The sequence below is a fragment of the Diospyros lotus genome, unplaced genomic scaffold (genome assembly GCF_014633365.1).
Source record: "Diospyros lotus cultivar Yz01 unplaced genomic scaffold, ASM1463336v1 superscaf1, whole genome shotgun sequence".
NCBI lineage: Eukaryota > Viridiplantae > Streptophyta > Magnoliopsida > Ericales > Ebenaceae > Diospyros > Diospyros lotus.
The window spans coordinates 1722356-1739120 of NW_026267104.1; the positions used below are offsets into that span (position 1 = coordinate 1722356).

The following is a 16765-nucleotide window of genomic DNA, read 5'->3' on the forward strand; positions in this document are numbered from 1 at the left end:
TTCAAAAATATGTAACTCAAGTTTTAAAGGAAATTGGTGAATATCTATGCCATGAATAATGTGAGTGGGAAATGGGGCGTGGGGGACCGGCGCACCCGATTGGTAAAGTAATGTGAATGTGAAAGTTGAAAGTGGAAAGAAATTTTTGCCGCTTTGCGGTACCATCAGTGGAATGAATTTGGATCCAAATAAGAATTGCCCACTGCATTTTGATTGACTAGATGACACACCCTATGAGCTCACAATATAAATGAAATGTTTTGAAAAGTTAAAGTCAATGGGGATGTAGTTTTCAAAATTTATTCAAACCTTGCATGTCACAAGCATGCATCATGTGCATAGAGTTTACTTGTTGAGATTTAGCTCACCCTTTTATTTTCCTCACGTTTCAGGTGATGAGAGCTAGATGAGTTGAGGAGATCGCTTGGAGGCAGACTCACCTAGTAATCCATGGCATATGGTTTTAGTTTTGAACTTGTGGCTTATAACACTTGTTCGTTAATCATTTATTTACCCATTTGCTTAATTGTTTAATTTTGAGATTTCGAATATGATAGTTTTGGTTTGATTGGACTCAAATCTTCTATTTGGACTGAGTTATTTATTTATTTAGTTAATATTTCTATAGTTGTGGATGCGGTGTCCCTCTACAGGTTGGCTAAATCAAATTTACAGGGGAGATTCCGCTGAAACTTCTATAGAATTCTTTTTAAAATAAAATATGAAATAAATAAATATATATGTGTATGTGATAAATAAAGGAAGTAAAAAGAGATAATTTGAAGACAAATTTATTTTATTTCCTCATTTAAAGTGAAATAAATATTAACACATCTAGATTTAGGATTTTTAAACTTGAGGTGTTACATTAAATGTCGACAATATATATATATATATACATGATTAATTGTATCTCTATGTTTATGTGTGGGGTGTGTTACGGGCATTAACTTTTGTTTTTCATTGTAATTTATTGAGATTATTAAGGCTGTTCTACGTAATTGTGATTTTTCTTTGAGGACGACCACTAGAGATTTTTGTAAAAGCAACTTGTACTCATAATAATACATAAAGAAACGAGCGACAACCAAATAGTCCATTGTTGCTTGCAAAACAGTCCTCAGCGTCAACATTGTATCAATCCTTCTGGGTTTTGCAATTCAAATGACAGCAATGAAATTTAATTATGATGTCTCCTCCACCTTCTGCATTAAAAGATTCATAGTGTGGTGCCATTAATCTCGCAATGTAGCTTTATTTAATTTATTATGACCAGACAATTTAAGCGATCAAATTAATTATTTATATAATTAACAATCAACAAACTATTTTCATGCCTAACAATTGTTTAAATACTTATTATATTAAAACCAAATGCTTAAATCTACTATCATAATTTTTCATTAGCCATGCAATCAATAAAAAATAATTCAATCTTAACATTATTAGACCTCTAACAAATTTAATATTTTTCGGTCATATGCTCTTAAAAATTCATTTTCAACTAAAAGTTTTCTTCCATTGTACACCTATGGTTTTTCTCAAGCTTTAGTTCTTTTTTTTTCTCCTTAAGATTTTTTTATTTTTCATAAACCCTCGCTTGTTCTTAAAGTATTCTTTTATTTTCAACTATTTCTTTCACGTTACGTTTCAACTTATCTAACAAAACTTCACATAATGCTTTTTCACAACTAGCGTGTTCATCATCGATCCATTAAAATCATCTGCAATCATCATTCTATCTATAAAATCATCCAACAATCAATTCCATTCGCATTAACAGTTTTTTCATTTATAAGATAATAATTTATCTTTCAAAATTGACATCGCAATAATTTCCTTCCAAAATTAGACTTAGTCCATGATGTATAGCACCAAACAAGTAAACTATGCTCACACATGATTCCTTGATGAGAGGTAGAAGAGTTGATTGAAACGTCACTCATTTTCAAATTGAAAATGATCTAAACTAAAACAATAAAATTTTAAAAATATAATTTTCTTAAATGATTGTACTTGAAATGTTTTAACATTGTCAATATCCTCTTATTTATACACAATTAAAATATGTAAAAAACATGATTAAATATTACAGAAAAATTATGTAAAAAAACATGAACTTGCTGACTCAAAACATTGTTTTGATTAATCATGTAAACATTAAAAGTATGTAAAAAAACATAATTAATCATGTAAAAAACAATTATGTGCCTTTAGGTGTTGACTTTAGATGATAGCTATCCTCCCAAAAATCAGTCTCATGTGTCTCGGTGCTTGCATCCCAAAATCAAGAATTCTGTGCCTTTACCAATTGGACATTCCAAGCAGCGATGGTGAAGAAGCTTCTTGGTCCAAACATGTTTATTCTTCCTAATTGTTTTCTTAATTGACAAACGGGATGCCTCGCATGAACAAAAAGAAAATCTCCTTCAAAATAGAAAAATAAAATTTTCGATATCCAAAATTTTATGCCAAACATCCTTTGAAATTGTTTGTTGGGTAATTAGGTCATATACCACTTGTTAGAAAATTAGATTGATATGTACCACTTAATGCGAAATAAATAAACATAGAAATAATTCTGTGATGCTCACACATGATCAAAATCAGAGACACAAATTTAGCATATTTCAGCAAATTTCCAACTTCCATGAGAAAAGGAGAAAAAAAAATTATTATGTGAATAATGGGCTGCAAGAGAGATAAACTGTCTCACTTTCAACCCCAAAACCCCCATAAATCAAACTCACAATTTCATTGAAATTTATCACTCTCCACACTACACCTTAATTCATGCACCCCAATGCAATCTAATATCAGATATTCGACTCCATTTATAAAGCAAATAAGATAAGTCAGATATCCTAGCTAAACTTTCTAAGAATTGAATTGATTATAGAAATACTATCTTTATCACTTTGGTTGGGGTATCCACATAGGAATTCAAAACATTCTCAAAATACACGATGAAATACAAATTAAAGGTGAACTTGTATTAATTGTGTACCAATGGAGTTTCACAAAACTGGGAATTAAACAGTTCATGGTAGCTGAACTTTAAACCCTACCCCTCTTCAATTATATGTGGATTATATTTTACACTCGTCACCCCTATCCTAATTACTTAGGCCCCAAACCTATACTACGCAAGCCAGGGCCCCAATTTTTAATGTCATATTGCCACGTTGGTCAAACACTTTGAATCTAAAAACTTTCAAAATTTTAGGGACTACCAGATATTGAATTAGAACAACAAAAACTGAAATAGTCTCTTGACATGATTCTAGGGTTTACCTAAAGATCCTAACGTTTTTTCTGTTGGGATGTTACTGCAACTACAATTTCCTAAAGATCCTAAGGTTTACCTAGATATGATATGATAGAATGGTTGACAAAAGATCAAACATGTAATTTAAGCAATTAAATGAACGCAATTGTTGTGTCCGTGTATTACTTGTAAGATACATAAATGTGCATGAACTCTAATCAATCGTTTGTAGTACCTAAAGGTGAAAAAACTAATTAAACACCCACAAATACTGGCCATCCACTAGATGTAATCGCAAAGAGATAAATTTAACAGCAATGAAATACAGATCAAGCAAAGGGGGGAAACAAATGTTAGACGAGAAAAATCGATCAAAGCAAAAATCAGGGGATAGGGTGTGAGAAACAAAAACTTGAGAGAGAATTTGAGGCTGAAAAGTTCCAGAAGAGAGGGAGGGAGAGAAGCGACCGAAAATCTCAAAGATCGTCACTAGCATTATCCTAACTAGTATTTATAAGAGATGAGTAAATGCCAAGTAAGCTTGCAGATGGAACAAACTAACAAGTACACGATTCTACCAACAAACTATGTCAAAAAAAGGAAAAGCAATCCTAAGTTAACATAGCTGTGAGGAAATTGAGTTACACTCTTCTACACCCTTCCCTCAAGTTGGAGGTTGGGTTTCTAACAGCCCCAGCTTGGAAGTAAAGAAGTGATGTTGAGAAGTAACCACGGGGTTTTGTGAAAATATTTGCCCGTTGAGAGGCGAAGGAAACATGGATAGGTTGAATAAAGCCTTTCCTCAATTGCTCATGAAGAAGATGACAATCAATATCCAAATGCTTGGTATGTTCATGAAAGATTGGATTTGTTGCAATATGCATAGCAACTTGACTGGCAACAGAAAAGAAGCATGTAGAAATATAGAAAGCATGTAGCAAATAAGAAATCCACAATAATTCACACACTATTATTGCCATACTGTGATATTATGCTTTCACAGAAGAGTGGGACACTATCATCTACTTCTTCATTTTTCAAGAGATCAATGCTGAGCTAAAGAAAATGCAAAATCCGATAAGGGATTTCCTAGAGAAAGAACAAAATGCCCAAATTGCATCACAAAACCCTTTGAGAGAGAGAGAGAGAGAGAGAGAGAGAGAGAGAGTAGTAGCAGCAGAATAGAACAACCCTTTATTGGAAGACCCTTTTAGATAGCAAACTACTTAAGAGTGCTACATTGAAGTGAGATCGGCAAGGAGAGGACATATATAAATCGACCTGGATGTTGAACGATGTAGCTAATATCGAGTCAAGTGAAATTAATATATAATAATTAACTTGCCAATGAGCCGTTGATACTATTTGGATCGGAAAAGAACTCCCCTCAATTAGGTGAAGGGTGTAAACTTTCTGAGAGAGAAAAGGAGGAATTCTTGGCATCTTGGAGATCAGTATCCTTATCACATATGGGATGGATTTGTGTTGGTTGAGAGAAGTTCATGTATGTATGTGATCGAGCAATTTCCAACCCTAAAAAATACAAATACTTTGCAAAACTCAGAACTTGGGTAGTGAATTTGCGTGCAAGAAGAGTATTCTTCACCTCATTTATGTATGTATTCCAAATCACTACGGACGGTGACCGGTAATGTCCTTTCACAAACAAATAGTATTGTTTAAATCAATTAATTTTTAAATTTATAGAGATCCAACCATTTGATATTTTAAATTTTTTTTAATATGTTAGCCACATGAGAGCAAGTGATCGGTTGTGACCATGGGGATCTAGGATAATGCTACACATATTATCTGAATTCCTCTTACAATAAACGTCATCCGTGACGCCCAACTTTGAATGCCAGCACCTATGTTGGTACCTTAGATGGACTTAATTTCAACATTTTATTTAATATTATATTTGTATACTAATATAATATATTAGTATACAAATATTATAAATAAATAAATATCTAAATAATATGTATTATAATATTACGTCCATTTCTAATTAAACTTGTATATATAAATTTCCATTTAAAGGCTTCTGCGCTCACCGGTCATCCCCGCCATAAGCTCCAAATCCAATTAAAGCCATGGTCTCCTCCGGCGCCGCCGACTCGACGCATGTACTTGTATTCCCTTTTCCGGCTCCTGGCCATATCATACCCATGATTGACCTCATCCAGCCGTTACTCTCCCGCCGCGTCACCGTCACCGTTCTCCTTGACCCCACTCACCTCCATCTTCTCGAACCCCTCCTCTCATCTCACCCTTCTTCTTCCCTCCAAACTCTGCTTCTCTCTCCTCCAGAAGTTCCACCATCGTCCACTCTGTACAGGCCTGTCGCCACCAAGAACGTCATGCTCGAACTCTACGATCCCATCGTCCAGTGGTTCCGATCGCACCCTTCGCCGCCGGTGGCCATCGTTTCCGATCTCTTCCTGGGTTGGACCCACCGCCTGGCTTGTGACGTCGGGGCAAAACGTGTCGTCTTCTGGTCAAGCGGCGCCGCCTGTGCTTCGATTTTTAATTGTCTCTTCCGCGACAAACTGAAGGTCGATGATCCCGCCGATGAAAACTCGGTACTGTCCGTTCCAAGCGTGCCGAATTCCCACAAATATCCCTGGTGGCAAATAAGTCATCTCTACCGCTACTTCAAGGAAGGAGACCCAGGTTGGGAATTGTTCAGGGAATCCATGGTGGGCAACGTGGAATGTTGGGGAGCCGTGATTAACACTTTCGATGAGTTCGAGAGAGTTTATTTCGATCACTTGAAAAAGGAGATGGGCCACGATCGGGTCTGGGCCATCGGCCCGTTATTGCCGCCTGGAGATGACCCGATTGGGCCCAGCAACCGTGGGGGATCAAGCTCAGTCCCCATCCATGTACTGATGGGCTGGCTCGACTCCAAGCCAGCCGATTCGATCATCTACGTCTGCTTCGGGAGCCGCTGGACGGTGACAGATGAGCAAGTGGCTGCCCTCGCCGCCGCGCTGGAGAGTAGCGGGGTGAACTTCATCTGGTGCGTCAAGGATGGCGGCACCGGTTTGCCGGACGGGTTTGAAGATCGTGTAAAGGGAAAAGGTTTTATAATAAAGGGGTGGGCCCCACAAGTGGTTATACTGAATCACCGGGCGGTGGGGGCATTTGTGACTCACTGCGGGTGGAACTCGACGTTGGAGGGAGTAGCTGCCGGCGTGTTGATGCTGACTTGGCCAATGCGGGCCGACCAGTTCATTAACGATAAGTTGCTGGTGGATGAGCTCGGCGTGGGGGTGAGATTCTACGATATGGGTAACCGAGGTGTGCCAGACTCGACGATGATGGCTCGCTTGTTGGCTGAGTCAGTCGGTGGAAGGCGGGGAGCCCGAGTCGCGGAGCTTAGCAAAGCGGCAGCGGGGGCGCTAATTAAAGGAGGGAGCTCAAGCCGAGATTTGGATAAGCTAGTGGAGCAGTTGCAGCAGCTTAAACCATAGAGAATTTGGCTTTCTCGAGGTCCACTGAGAACGTGCGCTTTTTTTTTTTTTTTAATTAATTATGCGCTATCACTTGACTCCCGTCGAGCTCGTCCAGAATCATCACGATAGAGGTAAATTTCCAGGTGATTAATTTTTTTTTTTTTTAAAGTTGTGTCTTCCAACAATTACCAAGAACTACTTTTAAAAGGATACAAAAACTTGTTTTTTTTTTTATCATATGGTTTGTAGATTTTGTGCTGTGGAAAACAGAACATTAGGGAATTGTCGCCATTGTTGAGTGGGGATCAGCTTTGCTCTCCTTCATTACGCAACATCATTCACTCAATAAGTGTAAAGTAAATTTGCACAGACGTTTTTAAAAATTACAGCAAGGCCACTTGTTAACAGAGTTGGAAAATTGATGATTTTGCCCTTCTTTGTAAACTATCCTCTCTCTTTTATCTTGTGGAGAGGCACAAAACCTCCATAACCGGAAGGGAAAAATAAGGCCAAAGTCAGAGAATAAGGAGAATTTCACTCTACTTGGTGTTAACTAGTAGGATAATGCTGTCGAACAACTCTGTTGACAACTCAATGAAATTATAAATTTACCTTTAGTGTAAATTACAGATTCACCCTTACCTATTCGGATGCCCCCATCCCCCATCTCTCTCTCCGTCTCTCACCTATCTCACTCTCTCTTTCACTCTGTTTGTCTCTCCGTCTCTCACCTACTCAGAGAAGTCTCTCTGTCCGTTTCTCTCCGTCTCAACCAACTTGCTCACTTTCTCCGTCTTTCACTTATTTTGCCAATTGAGTCATTATTTTTCATTTTTTTTCTTTCTAATTTTTTGTGTCTACCTATAATCTTTGTGGACCGTACCAGTCCAAATCAAGCCTGACCCACTTCAGTTTCATCTCGGTCCTATGCCAGTCTGCAATAGTCATCATTACCTCTGCATGCTGGATACTTCCGTGCCTACTGCAGATCCCATTCTCATTAATGAAGATTTCATTCACATTCAATAAAAGTTCCGTCAGCACCATGCCATAGTCAAGAAGCCTCGTCAGTACTGGATATCCAGTCTCATCATCCTGCAACGCTCGATACAAGTATGTATGTAAGAGAACCTCTATTCCTTCTATATAAGCCTATTTTATCAAAAGTTAGATTATGTTCTTTTCTAATCTAGTTATATTTTGTCAATTTAATCTCTTATTTATTTGAGCGTCGAAATGCTTGCAAGTGTGAATCACTCCAACCGTATTATTTGCAAGAGTCTATTCCATATTCCCGCAAGTTCACATCCGGCGATTTCCTTAGGGCCAAAAGGAACACCTTGATATTATATATTGTTTAAATTTTGCAGAATTGGATCATCATGCGCACTGCACTGGTCAGAGGTACATCTATACGGGGTCTAGTGATGCCTCTGTTTATATTAACGATCTGGTACGCACTCAAGTTTTTCAATATATACTCTTTCTGAAACTTAAAATAGAGAACAAAATCCTCCTCAATTGCCTGTTTCTCAAGCAAGCATGACTTTTTTGCTTTTTAAATTTATTTTCTCATTGCAATTTACAAACCACATGGGAGAGTGACCTTAGCAGCAACGGTAAGAGGTTATTCTTTTATGACTAGGAGTAGGAGGTCATGATTTTGAGTTGTGAATATAATCTGAAGGGTAAGGCTTGTATGAAAATGAGGCTAAGTGGGAGCCTTGTGCCCTGGAGACGCCCTTACACATTAGTCTTAATTTAGGCAATGCAAAAGTCTACGGAAGGTGCTATATCTCAATATATTCATCTTTCTCTTTACCCGGATTGCTGCCCATTGTTTGTTAGGTGAGTGGAGGTGAAGTGGCAAAACTCGACCACCACGAAGACATTGTGAGAGATTGCAGTTGGCATCCCAATGCTCATTCATCAGTTCATCATGGGATGGTGTCGTCGCCCGACGGGAGTTTCCCGGGAACGGACAGCCGGCCAATCCCTCGAGGCCGATTAGAAGGCAAAAGAGATATATATTTTTATTGAATGCATTAATATTGGTTCTTTGTTTTGCTAAAGAAATTAAGGGCGACCGGCAATGCCTCATATATGGTTCTAGTATATGTATTTCGACTGAGCTGTATATACGCATACGGGTGCTTCAGAATAATTAGGTTTGCCTTGAGTGAAACATCAAATTTATATATAGTTGAAACTTGAAGTGTTACTGATATCATATCAGATTGCAATGGATTGAATGGCAGTGTTCACTCGTGACAACAGTCAACGGGGCTCCGGATGGAGCTAATGACGTTGTATAATATCTCAATTTTCTTTAAAAAATAATATTCTTTTTCACCTGGACCTGGTGTGGCTCAAATGTAGATAATGTCTTTGATTTTCATAATTTACAAATTTGATAAACTTGATGTCCACGGTGAAGTAGCAAGAACTAAAATTATTCCTTTTTTTTTTAAAAAAAAAAAATATTGCTTGCCATTAATATTATGAACTTTACATATAAATTAACTGGAAGGGAGCTATTTATTTTCATCTGGGGAAGACAATAAGAATAAAATGAAATAAAAATTAAATAATATTTTCATTCATTTTCATGAAAAATCATTTCTTTCTGTGTTTTCCCTAAATTGAGAAAATATGGATGAACAACCGGCGGTAATTATATATTGTAGTCCGGTTAGCATTACAATTCATATCAATTTGTCCAAAACCCATATCCAAGGCCGGCCCTAACCTTTAAGCTACCCAAATTAGAAGGCCCAAATTTTAGAAATTTGCAATATTTATATAAATTTCTTATTTTTTTAATAATTAATAATTTATTACAAATTAAATATAAAATATTTTAAATTTTTTTAACTTCTTTCACCATTTTCCATTTTTTAACCGTTGCGGTGTTCCCCATAAAACCCATAATTTATTAGATAAACTTGATTATGAAGATTTAATCAACAATTTTACATCTTAAAAGGCTAAAAAAATTAATTTTATATAAAGATGAACATAGTCCAACACATATTTATAGAATGAAAAGTTGTTATTGGTGAATTTTATCCTTTAATACTATTAGTTTAATGTTATGTTTTGTTTCTTTTTATAAGAGAATCATGAATGTATAATTTTTCTTAGACTTTCAAGAAAAATTAGTTTTGTTTTTCTTTGTTTATTGTTGTAAGTTGTTTAGCTTTTTTTTAGTTAAAAATTTATTATCATTAAGAGATTATTATATTTTGTAGTTAATTAAATTTTAAATTTTTTTATTTAATAAAATATGAAATATTTATGTAAAAAAATGGATTATTTATTTCTTTATAAAAAAAATTAATATTGAAAGATTTGAACAAACCTTTTCGGCTAAGGCCTCCAACTCTATTGGGTCGGCTCTGTCCATATCATAAGTTTTTATATATGTATACATATCCATGTCTATGTCCATGTTAATCGGTGCATTACGTCAATTTTTTTGTTTCAGAGGTTTCATCAAACCCTCGCTACTTGTTTCAACTTTATTAATGCCAAAAGTAGTAACTAGGATACATGTATCGATCCAACCTGTATATATATATGATTAATTGTGTGGGGTGTGCCATGCAAAGGGCATTAACTTTTGTTTTTCATTGTAATTTATTGAGATTATCACTGTTACTTTCAGGCGGTAGGTTGTTCTAAGTAATTGTGATTTTTCATTAAGGACGACCACTAGGAATTTTTATAAAAGCAACTTGTATTCGTAATAATGCATAAAGAAGCGAGGGAGGACCAAATAGTGCATTTTGCTTGCAAAACAATCCTCAGCGTCAACAATTTGTATCAATCATCCTTCTGGGTTTTGCAATTCAAATGACAGCAATGATATTTAATTATGATGTCTCCTCCACCTTTTGGATTAAAAGATTCATAGACTGTGCTGCCATTAATCTCGCAATGTAGCTTTATTTAATTTATTATGACCAGACAATTTAAACCATCAAATTGATTATATACATAATTAACAAACAATAAACGTATTTTCATGACTGACAATTGTTTAAACACTTATTACACTAAAACTAATATGCTTGTTATGTTGTCCACTGACGGGCAACATAACAGGTGCCCGCCAATGAGAGGGATGCAGGTCTCATGTGCAGAGATGGGCCCACATGCATGGACCCGCGCCCCTTCACTGGCGGGCACCTGCTATGTTGCCCATCAGTAGGCAACATAGCAAACCTGCTAAAACTAAATATTTTGTCCTAAAAGATGAATCATTCACCCCAGACGCCCTCACACCCGACCCGACAGAATGTGAGGGGGAGTTAAAACTAAATACTTAAATCTACTAGCCATATAGTCAATAAAAAATAATTCAATCTTGACATTATTAGATCTCTAACAAACTTAATTTTTTTCAACATATACTCTTGAAAATTCATTTTCAATTGAAAGTTTTCTTCCATTATACACTTATAATCTTTCTCAAACTTTAGTATCTTTTTTTTTTTTCTTCTCAAGACTTAATTTTTTTTATAAATCATCGCTTGTTCTTAAAGTATTCTCTCATTTTCAACTATTTTTTCATGTTACGCTCCAACTTAACCAATAAAACTCCACATAATACTTTCTCATGATTTGCATGTTCATCATCTATCTATTAAAATTATTTGCAATCATCATCCTATCCACCAAACTATTCAACAATCAATTCCATTCGCATTTATAGTTTTTTTCATTTATAAGATAACAACTTATCTTTCAAAATTGACATCTGTAACGCCCCGTTTTCTCACAACGAGCGTTAACTCGAGATTTCGGGAATATTTTTTTTTTTTTCATCATTATACACACAGCATAAGCCTCTCGCCATAGACATTTCCCGACAATCCCGATCGTACCTTCTTAGCATATCAAAATTTAATAAAAATGAACTAAGACAGGTATTAATAATCACATCAGCGGAAGCAAGATCGAAACCTCAATGATATATAACCGACAATTCCTTTACAATAACCAAATCGATGTTTCTCATGAAAATATCAAAATATTACATAACCTCTGAACATCGTAATCATAGACAAAACCTATGAAAACTAAACATAGTAGCTATATCTCGATGACATTCTTTCCCTTGGCGCCACTGCTTTCACCTGGAACGTTTGAATATTCAAGGGACATAGTCCGAATTAGATGCTGAATCATCTAAGTGAGAGTTCAAAAACGTTTTCATGCAGATGTGCAGAATCATATATAAAATCGATAAATTCTGACATGCACCAGCCTAAGAGAATCCCACATAGCACTTAACCCTAACCGGGGAAAATGCAATCTCTCTAAAGGCGACACGATCCCATTGGCAAACACAATCATGCTTAAGAGGGACAACCTCGACACATGAACCCGGGAATCACCCAATTGTCATTGTTAGGCTTTACGCTCCAACTCAAAAGCATTCCAAAACCCAACGCAACCCTAGCCCCAAGAGTGTCACATCAGCACTATCCTCGGAATCGACGTCACCTTGGCATTAATGCTATTGCTCAAAGGAACCTAGGGTGGTGTCCACTCGCAGCCCCGCCACTTGAGCCAACAACCGGGGTGGTGTCCACTCTCAGCCCCGCCACTTGGGTCCCGTAGGGTGAAGTCCGTCTCAGCCCCGTCCCAAGTGGGTCACCTAACATTAATCCTAGGTACGCATCCCGAGTGCTGTCACTCTGGGCTACGTCACAGGTTACCAACCCACGTCCCACGTGGACAACACAATATACCAATGCCGAAAAATCATAACATGCATAAAATCAACATCTCAATGTATGCAATTTATCGTACGAAATTCAATGCATGTGTAAATAACTATTTGGACAACCATAATAAACCAAGTCATAGGGATGAACATTCACAGTAAACCATTCACATGTCACTTAAAGTCTTTTCGAGTAGAACCACTCACAAGTCAAAACAAAGTTGGGGGCGAACACTCACCTCGAAATGCGTGCCCGATCGACCTCGATTCTCGTGCCCGACGCTCTTATAATTCAACCTCGAACTTCAACGATACCCTAAACATCACATTTGTTCAATTTCATATCAATATCTATTTTTTCCAAATTTTTCATAATTTCTTCCTATTTCCTCTATATTTTTCCTCAAAAATTCTGATAAATACCTACTCAAGATTTTTCCTTGATTTCTCTTCATAACAATTCATGAATAATTAATTCCTAACTCCCAAAATTTTCTAAGGATTTTCCAATACCTCTTCCTATTTTTTATAAGCCTTATTTACTTTGAAAATTACAAAATGACCATTTTCTCCAACATTTTTTCAAATTTTCTTGCATCATAATTCAAAATTTATTTTTCTTAAAATAAATAAAAAAAATTCGAAATTACTTGAAGCCTCACGCGCAGGCACGTGGTTGACTGGTTTGAACTGGCGCGTGGCAGTCACGCGCCACCGTTTTCTACCTCTAGCCGGCCGCCGGCGGTTGCTCCGATTGCCTCCAAATCGGTACCCCCAGAAGCCCTTGAGAAGTCGATCATATCCCCACCAAAATCAGGCCGAAAGGCCACCGAAAAGTGGCCCAAATGGCCCGTTGCAGGCGGCGGGAGGTGGACCGCCTCAAACCCTCGGCCAAATTCGAAACCCCCTCAAACCTACTCCAAAACGCCTCAAATCGATCCCAAAATGATCCTTGACTCCTAGAGACCAAAAGCCCTCTATCAAAGCTCAAAAAATCGTTTGAAAACGAGCTCGATTTGGTGTTTCCTTCTCGGCCGAAACCCTTGGCTATTTATAGCCAAAATCCGCCCCCACGTGGCCGATCTCCGGCCAAGGCTTCTTCCCCACGCTTCCTAGACCACCCTAGGCCACTCCCTGACGACCCTAGGCTGCCCAAATCGCCGGAAAATCAGGCCAAATCTGCCATGTACGTGCGAAATTTCTGAAAATTACAGTTAGGCCCTCATGAAATTTTGTTTTGCATTTTGGTCCTTGTCCTCAAGCCCCTGATCTTTCTAACACTCTAACTAAGACCCTCAAGATTAGAACTTCTCATTTCTCCCTTGAAACTTTTGAAAAATTGTCGTTTAGACCTTCCTCGGGCAATTTTAGAAAATTACACTTAGGCCCGACTGATTTATTTGACCTCAAATCCACTCGATTCAACCTGAAACCACTTAAGGATTGTTCTACGCATCGAATACTAGTCCTTGACACCCTCCGTTGACTTTTTGGACGTCGTTTACAGCAATTCGGTAATACAACCTAATTGGCAGCTGTATTTTTGCTGTACCGAAAACTGTTCTCGATCTCATTTCTTTCATCACCAAAAATCATAATTTTAATTTTTCGTCGATACTATATCATTTTCCTTGGCTATCTAGGGTCCGAGGTACTCCCTCTGATTAATTCGGTCGTCCAAAGCTATGTTAGTGTGCCATATAGTCTTATTTTTCCCAAAATTCCAATTATGCCCTTTATCATTTTTATCCTCAAATTCTTCTCGGGTGTTACAACATCAGAATAATTTTCATCCAAAATTAGACCTAGTTCATGATGTATAGCACCAAACAGATACACCATGCTCACACATAATTCCTTGACGAAAGATAAAAGAGTTGATTGAAACTTCACCTATTTTCAAATTAGAAGTGATCTAAACTAAAACAATAAAATTTTAAGAATATGATTTTTCTTGAATGATTACATTTGAAATGTTTTAACATTGTTAATATCCCCCTATTTATAAACAATTAAAATATGTAAAAAACATGATTAAATATTACAGAAAAATTATGTAAAAAAAATGAACTTGCTGACTCAAAACATGATTAATCATGTAAACATTAAAAGTATGTAAAAAAAATAATTAATCATGTAAAAACCAATTATGTGCCTTTAGGTGTTGACTTTAGATGATAGCTATCCTCCTAAAAATCAGTCTCATGTGTCTCGGTGCTTGCATCCCAAAATCAAGAATTCTGTGCCTTTACCAATTGGACATTCCAAGCGGCGATGGTGAAGAAGCTTCTTGGTCCAAACATGTTTATTCTTCCTAATTGTTTTCTGAATTGACAAACGGGATGCCTCGCATGAACAAAAAGCAAATCTCCTTCAAAATAGAAAAATAAAAATTTTCGATATCCAAAATTTTATGCCAAACATCATTTGACATTATTTGTTGGGTAATTAGCTCCGATACCACTTGTTAGAAAATTAGATTGATATGTACCACTTAATGCGAAATAAATAAACATAGAAATAATTCTGTGATACTCACACATGATCAAAACCAGAGACACAAATTTAGCATATTTCAGCAAATTTCCAACTTCCATGAGAAAAGGAGAAAAAAAATTTATTATGTGAATAATGGGCTGCAAGAGAGATAAACTATCTCACTTTCAACCTCAAAACCCCTATAAATCAAACTCACAATTTCATTGAAATTTACCACTCTCCACACTACACCTTAATTCATGCACCCCAATGCAATCTGATATCAGATATGCGACTCCATTTATAAAGCAAATAAGATAGGTCAGATATCCTAGCTAAACTTACTGAGAATTGAATTGATTATAGAAATACTATCTTTATCACTTTGGTTGGGGTATCCACATAGGAATTCAAAACATTCTCAAAATACACGATGAAATACAAATTAAAGGTGAACTTGTATTAATTGTGTACCAATGGAGTTTCACAAAACGGGGAATTAAACAGTTCATGGTAGGTGAACTTTAAACCCTACCCCTCTTCAATTATATGTGGATTATATTTTACACTCCTCACCCCTATCCTAATTACTTAGGCCCCAAACCTATACTACGCAAGCCGGGGCCCCAATTTTTAATGTCATATTGCCACGTTGGTCAAACGCTTTGAATCTAAAAACTCTCAAAATTTTAGGGACTACCAGATATTGAATTAGAACAACAAAAACTGAAATAGTCTCTTGACATGATTCTAGGGTTTACCTAAAGATCCTAACGTTTTTTCTGTTGAGATGTTACTGCTACTACAATTGCCTAAAGATCCTAAGGTTTACCTAGATATGATATGATAGAATGGTTGACAAAAAGATCAAACATGTAATTTAAGCAATTAAATGAACGCAATTGTTGTGTCCGTGTATTACTTGTAAGATACATAAATGTGCATGAACTCTAATCAATCGTTTGTAGTACCTAAAGGTGAAAAAACTAATTAAACACCCACAAATACTGGCCATCCACTAGATGTAATCGCAAAAAGATAAATTTAACAGCAATGAAATACAGATCAAGCAAAGGGGGGAAACAAATGTTAGACGAGAAAAATCGATCAAAGCAAAAATCAGGGGATAGGGTGTGAGAAACAAAAACTTAAGAGAGAATTTGAGGCTGAAAAGTTCCAGAAGAGAGGGAGGGAGAGAAGCGACCGAAAATCTCAAAGATCGTCACTGGCAGCAATGGGCAATGAAGCCAGCGGGGACGTCCGATTTTTGGGTGCCTTGGGTTCTTGCTTTGGCCAAAAATTTCAGAGGTCGTTGCCAGCGGCAGTGGGCAATGAAGCCAGTGGGGACGTCCGATTTTTGGGCGCCTCGAGTTCTTGCTTCGGCCAAAAATTTCAGAGGTCATCGCCAGCGGCAATGGGCGATGAAGCCAATGGGGGCGTCCGATTTTTGGGCCCCTCGGGTTCTTGCTTCGGCTAAAAATTTCAAAGGTTGTCGCTGGTGGCAGTGGGAGATGAAGTGGTTTTTGTTTCAGTGGGTTCTTGCAATTACATTTGGTGGAAGACGGAGATGGAGAAAGAGAGAGAGAGAGAGAGAGAAAGAGAGCTGGTTTAGGACGGAGAGAAAGAGATAGAGTTGGTTGGGCTGGCAGTGATGGGGATGTCCAAGTAGGTGAGAGATGGAGAGAGAGAATGAGAGTGTGGGTTCAAAATACTAGTGGGTATTCAAAAAAACACGTGAAGTTATCGCGATATTTTAATATCAAAATATTATAATAATTTGAGATTATCAACAGAGTTGTTCGTCTAGCATTATCCTAACTAATA

The 16765-nt window shown here is 37.0% G+C and overlaps 1 protein-coding gene across 3 annotated transcripts; it reads left to right on the plus strand.

The window, feature by feature from the left end:
• Positions 1-5332: 5332 nt before the first annotated feature.
• Positions 5333-8931, plus strand: LOC127792859 (flavonol 3-O-glucosyltransferase UGT89B1-like). Of its 3 annotated transcripts, XR_008021225.1 has the most exons (3): positions 5333-6860; positions 8100-8182; positions 8578-8931. XR_008021225.1 is itself a non-coding variant. In XM_052323481.1 (2 exons), exon 1 carries the CDS (start codon positions 5365-5367, stop codon positions 6745-6747), a length of 1383 nt encoding a protein of 460 aa, XP_052179441.1. In that variant the 5' UTR covers positions 5333-5364; the 3' UTR covers positions 6748-6766; positions 6979-8931. The 3 variants fall into 3 exon arrangements, 1 of the variants encoding a protein (XP_052179441.1); XR_008021224.1 differs by having other exon boundaries at positions 8100-8931; XM_052323481.1 differs by having other exon boundaries at positions 5333-6766; positions 6979-8931.
• Positions 8932-16765: the final 7834 nt, after the last annotated feature.

Coding starts and splice junctions, on each gene's coding strand:
- LOC127792859 (XM_052323481.1), top strand. CDS start 5,365: ATGGTCTCCTCCGGCGCCGCCGACTCGACGCATGTACTTGTATTCCCT.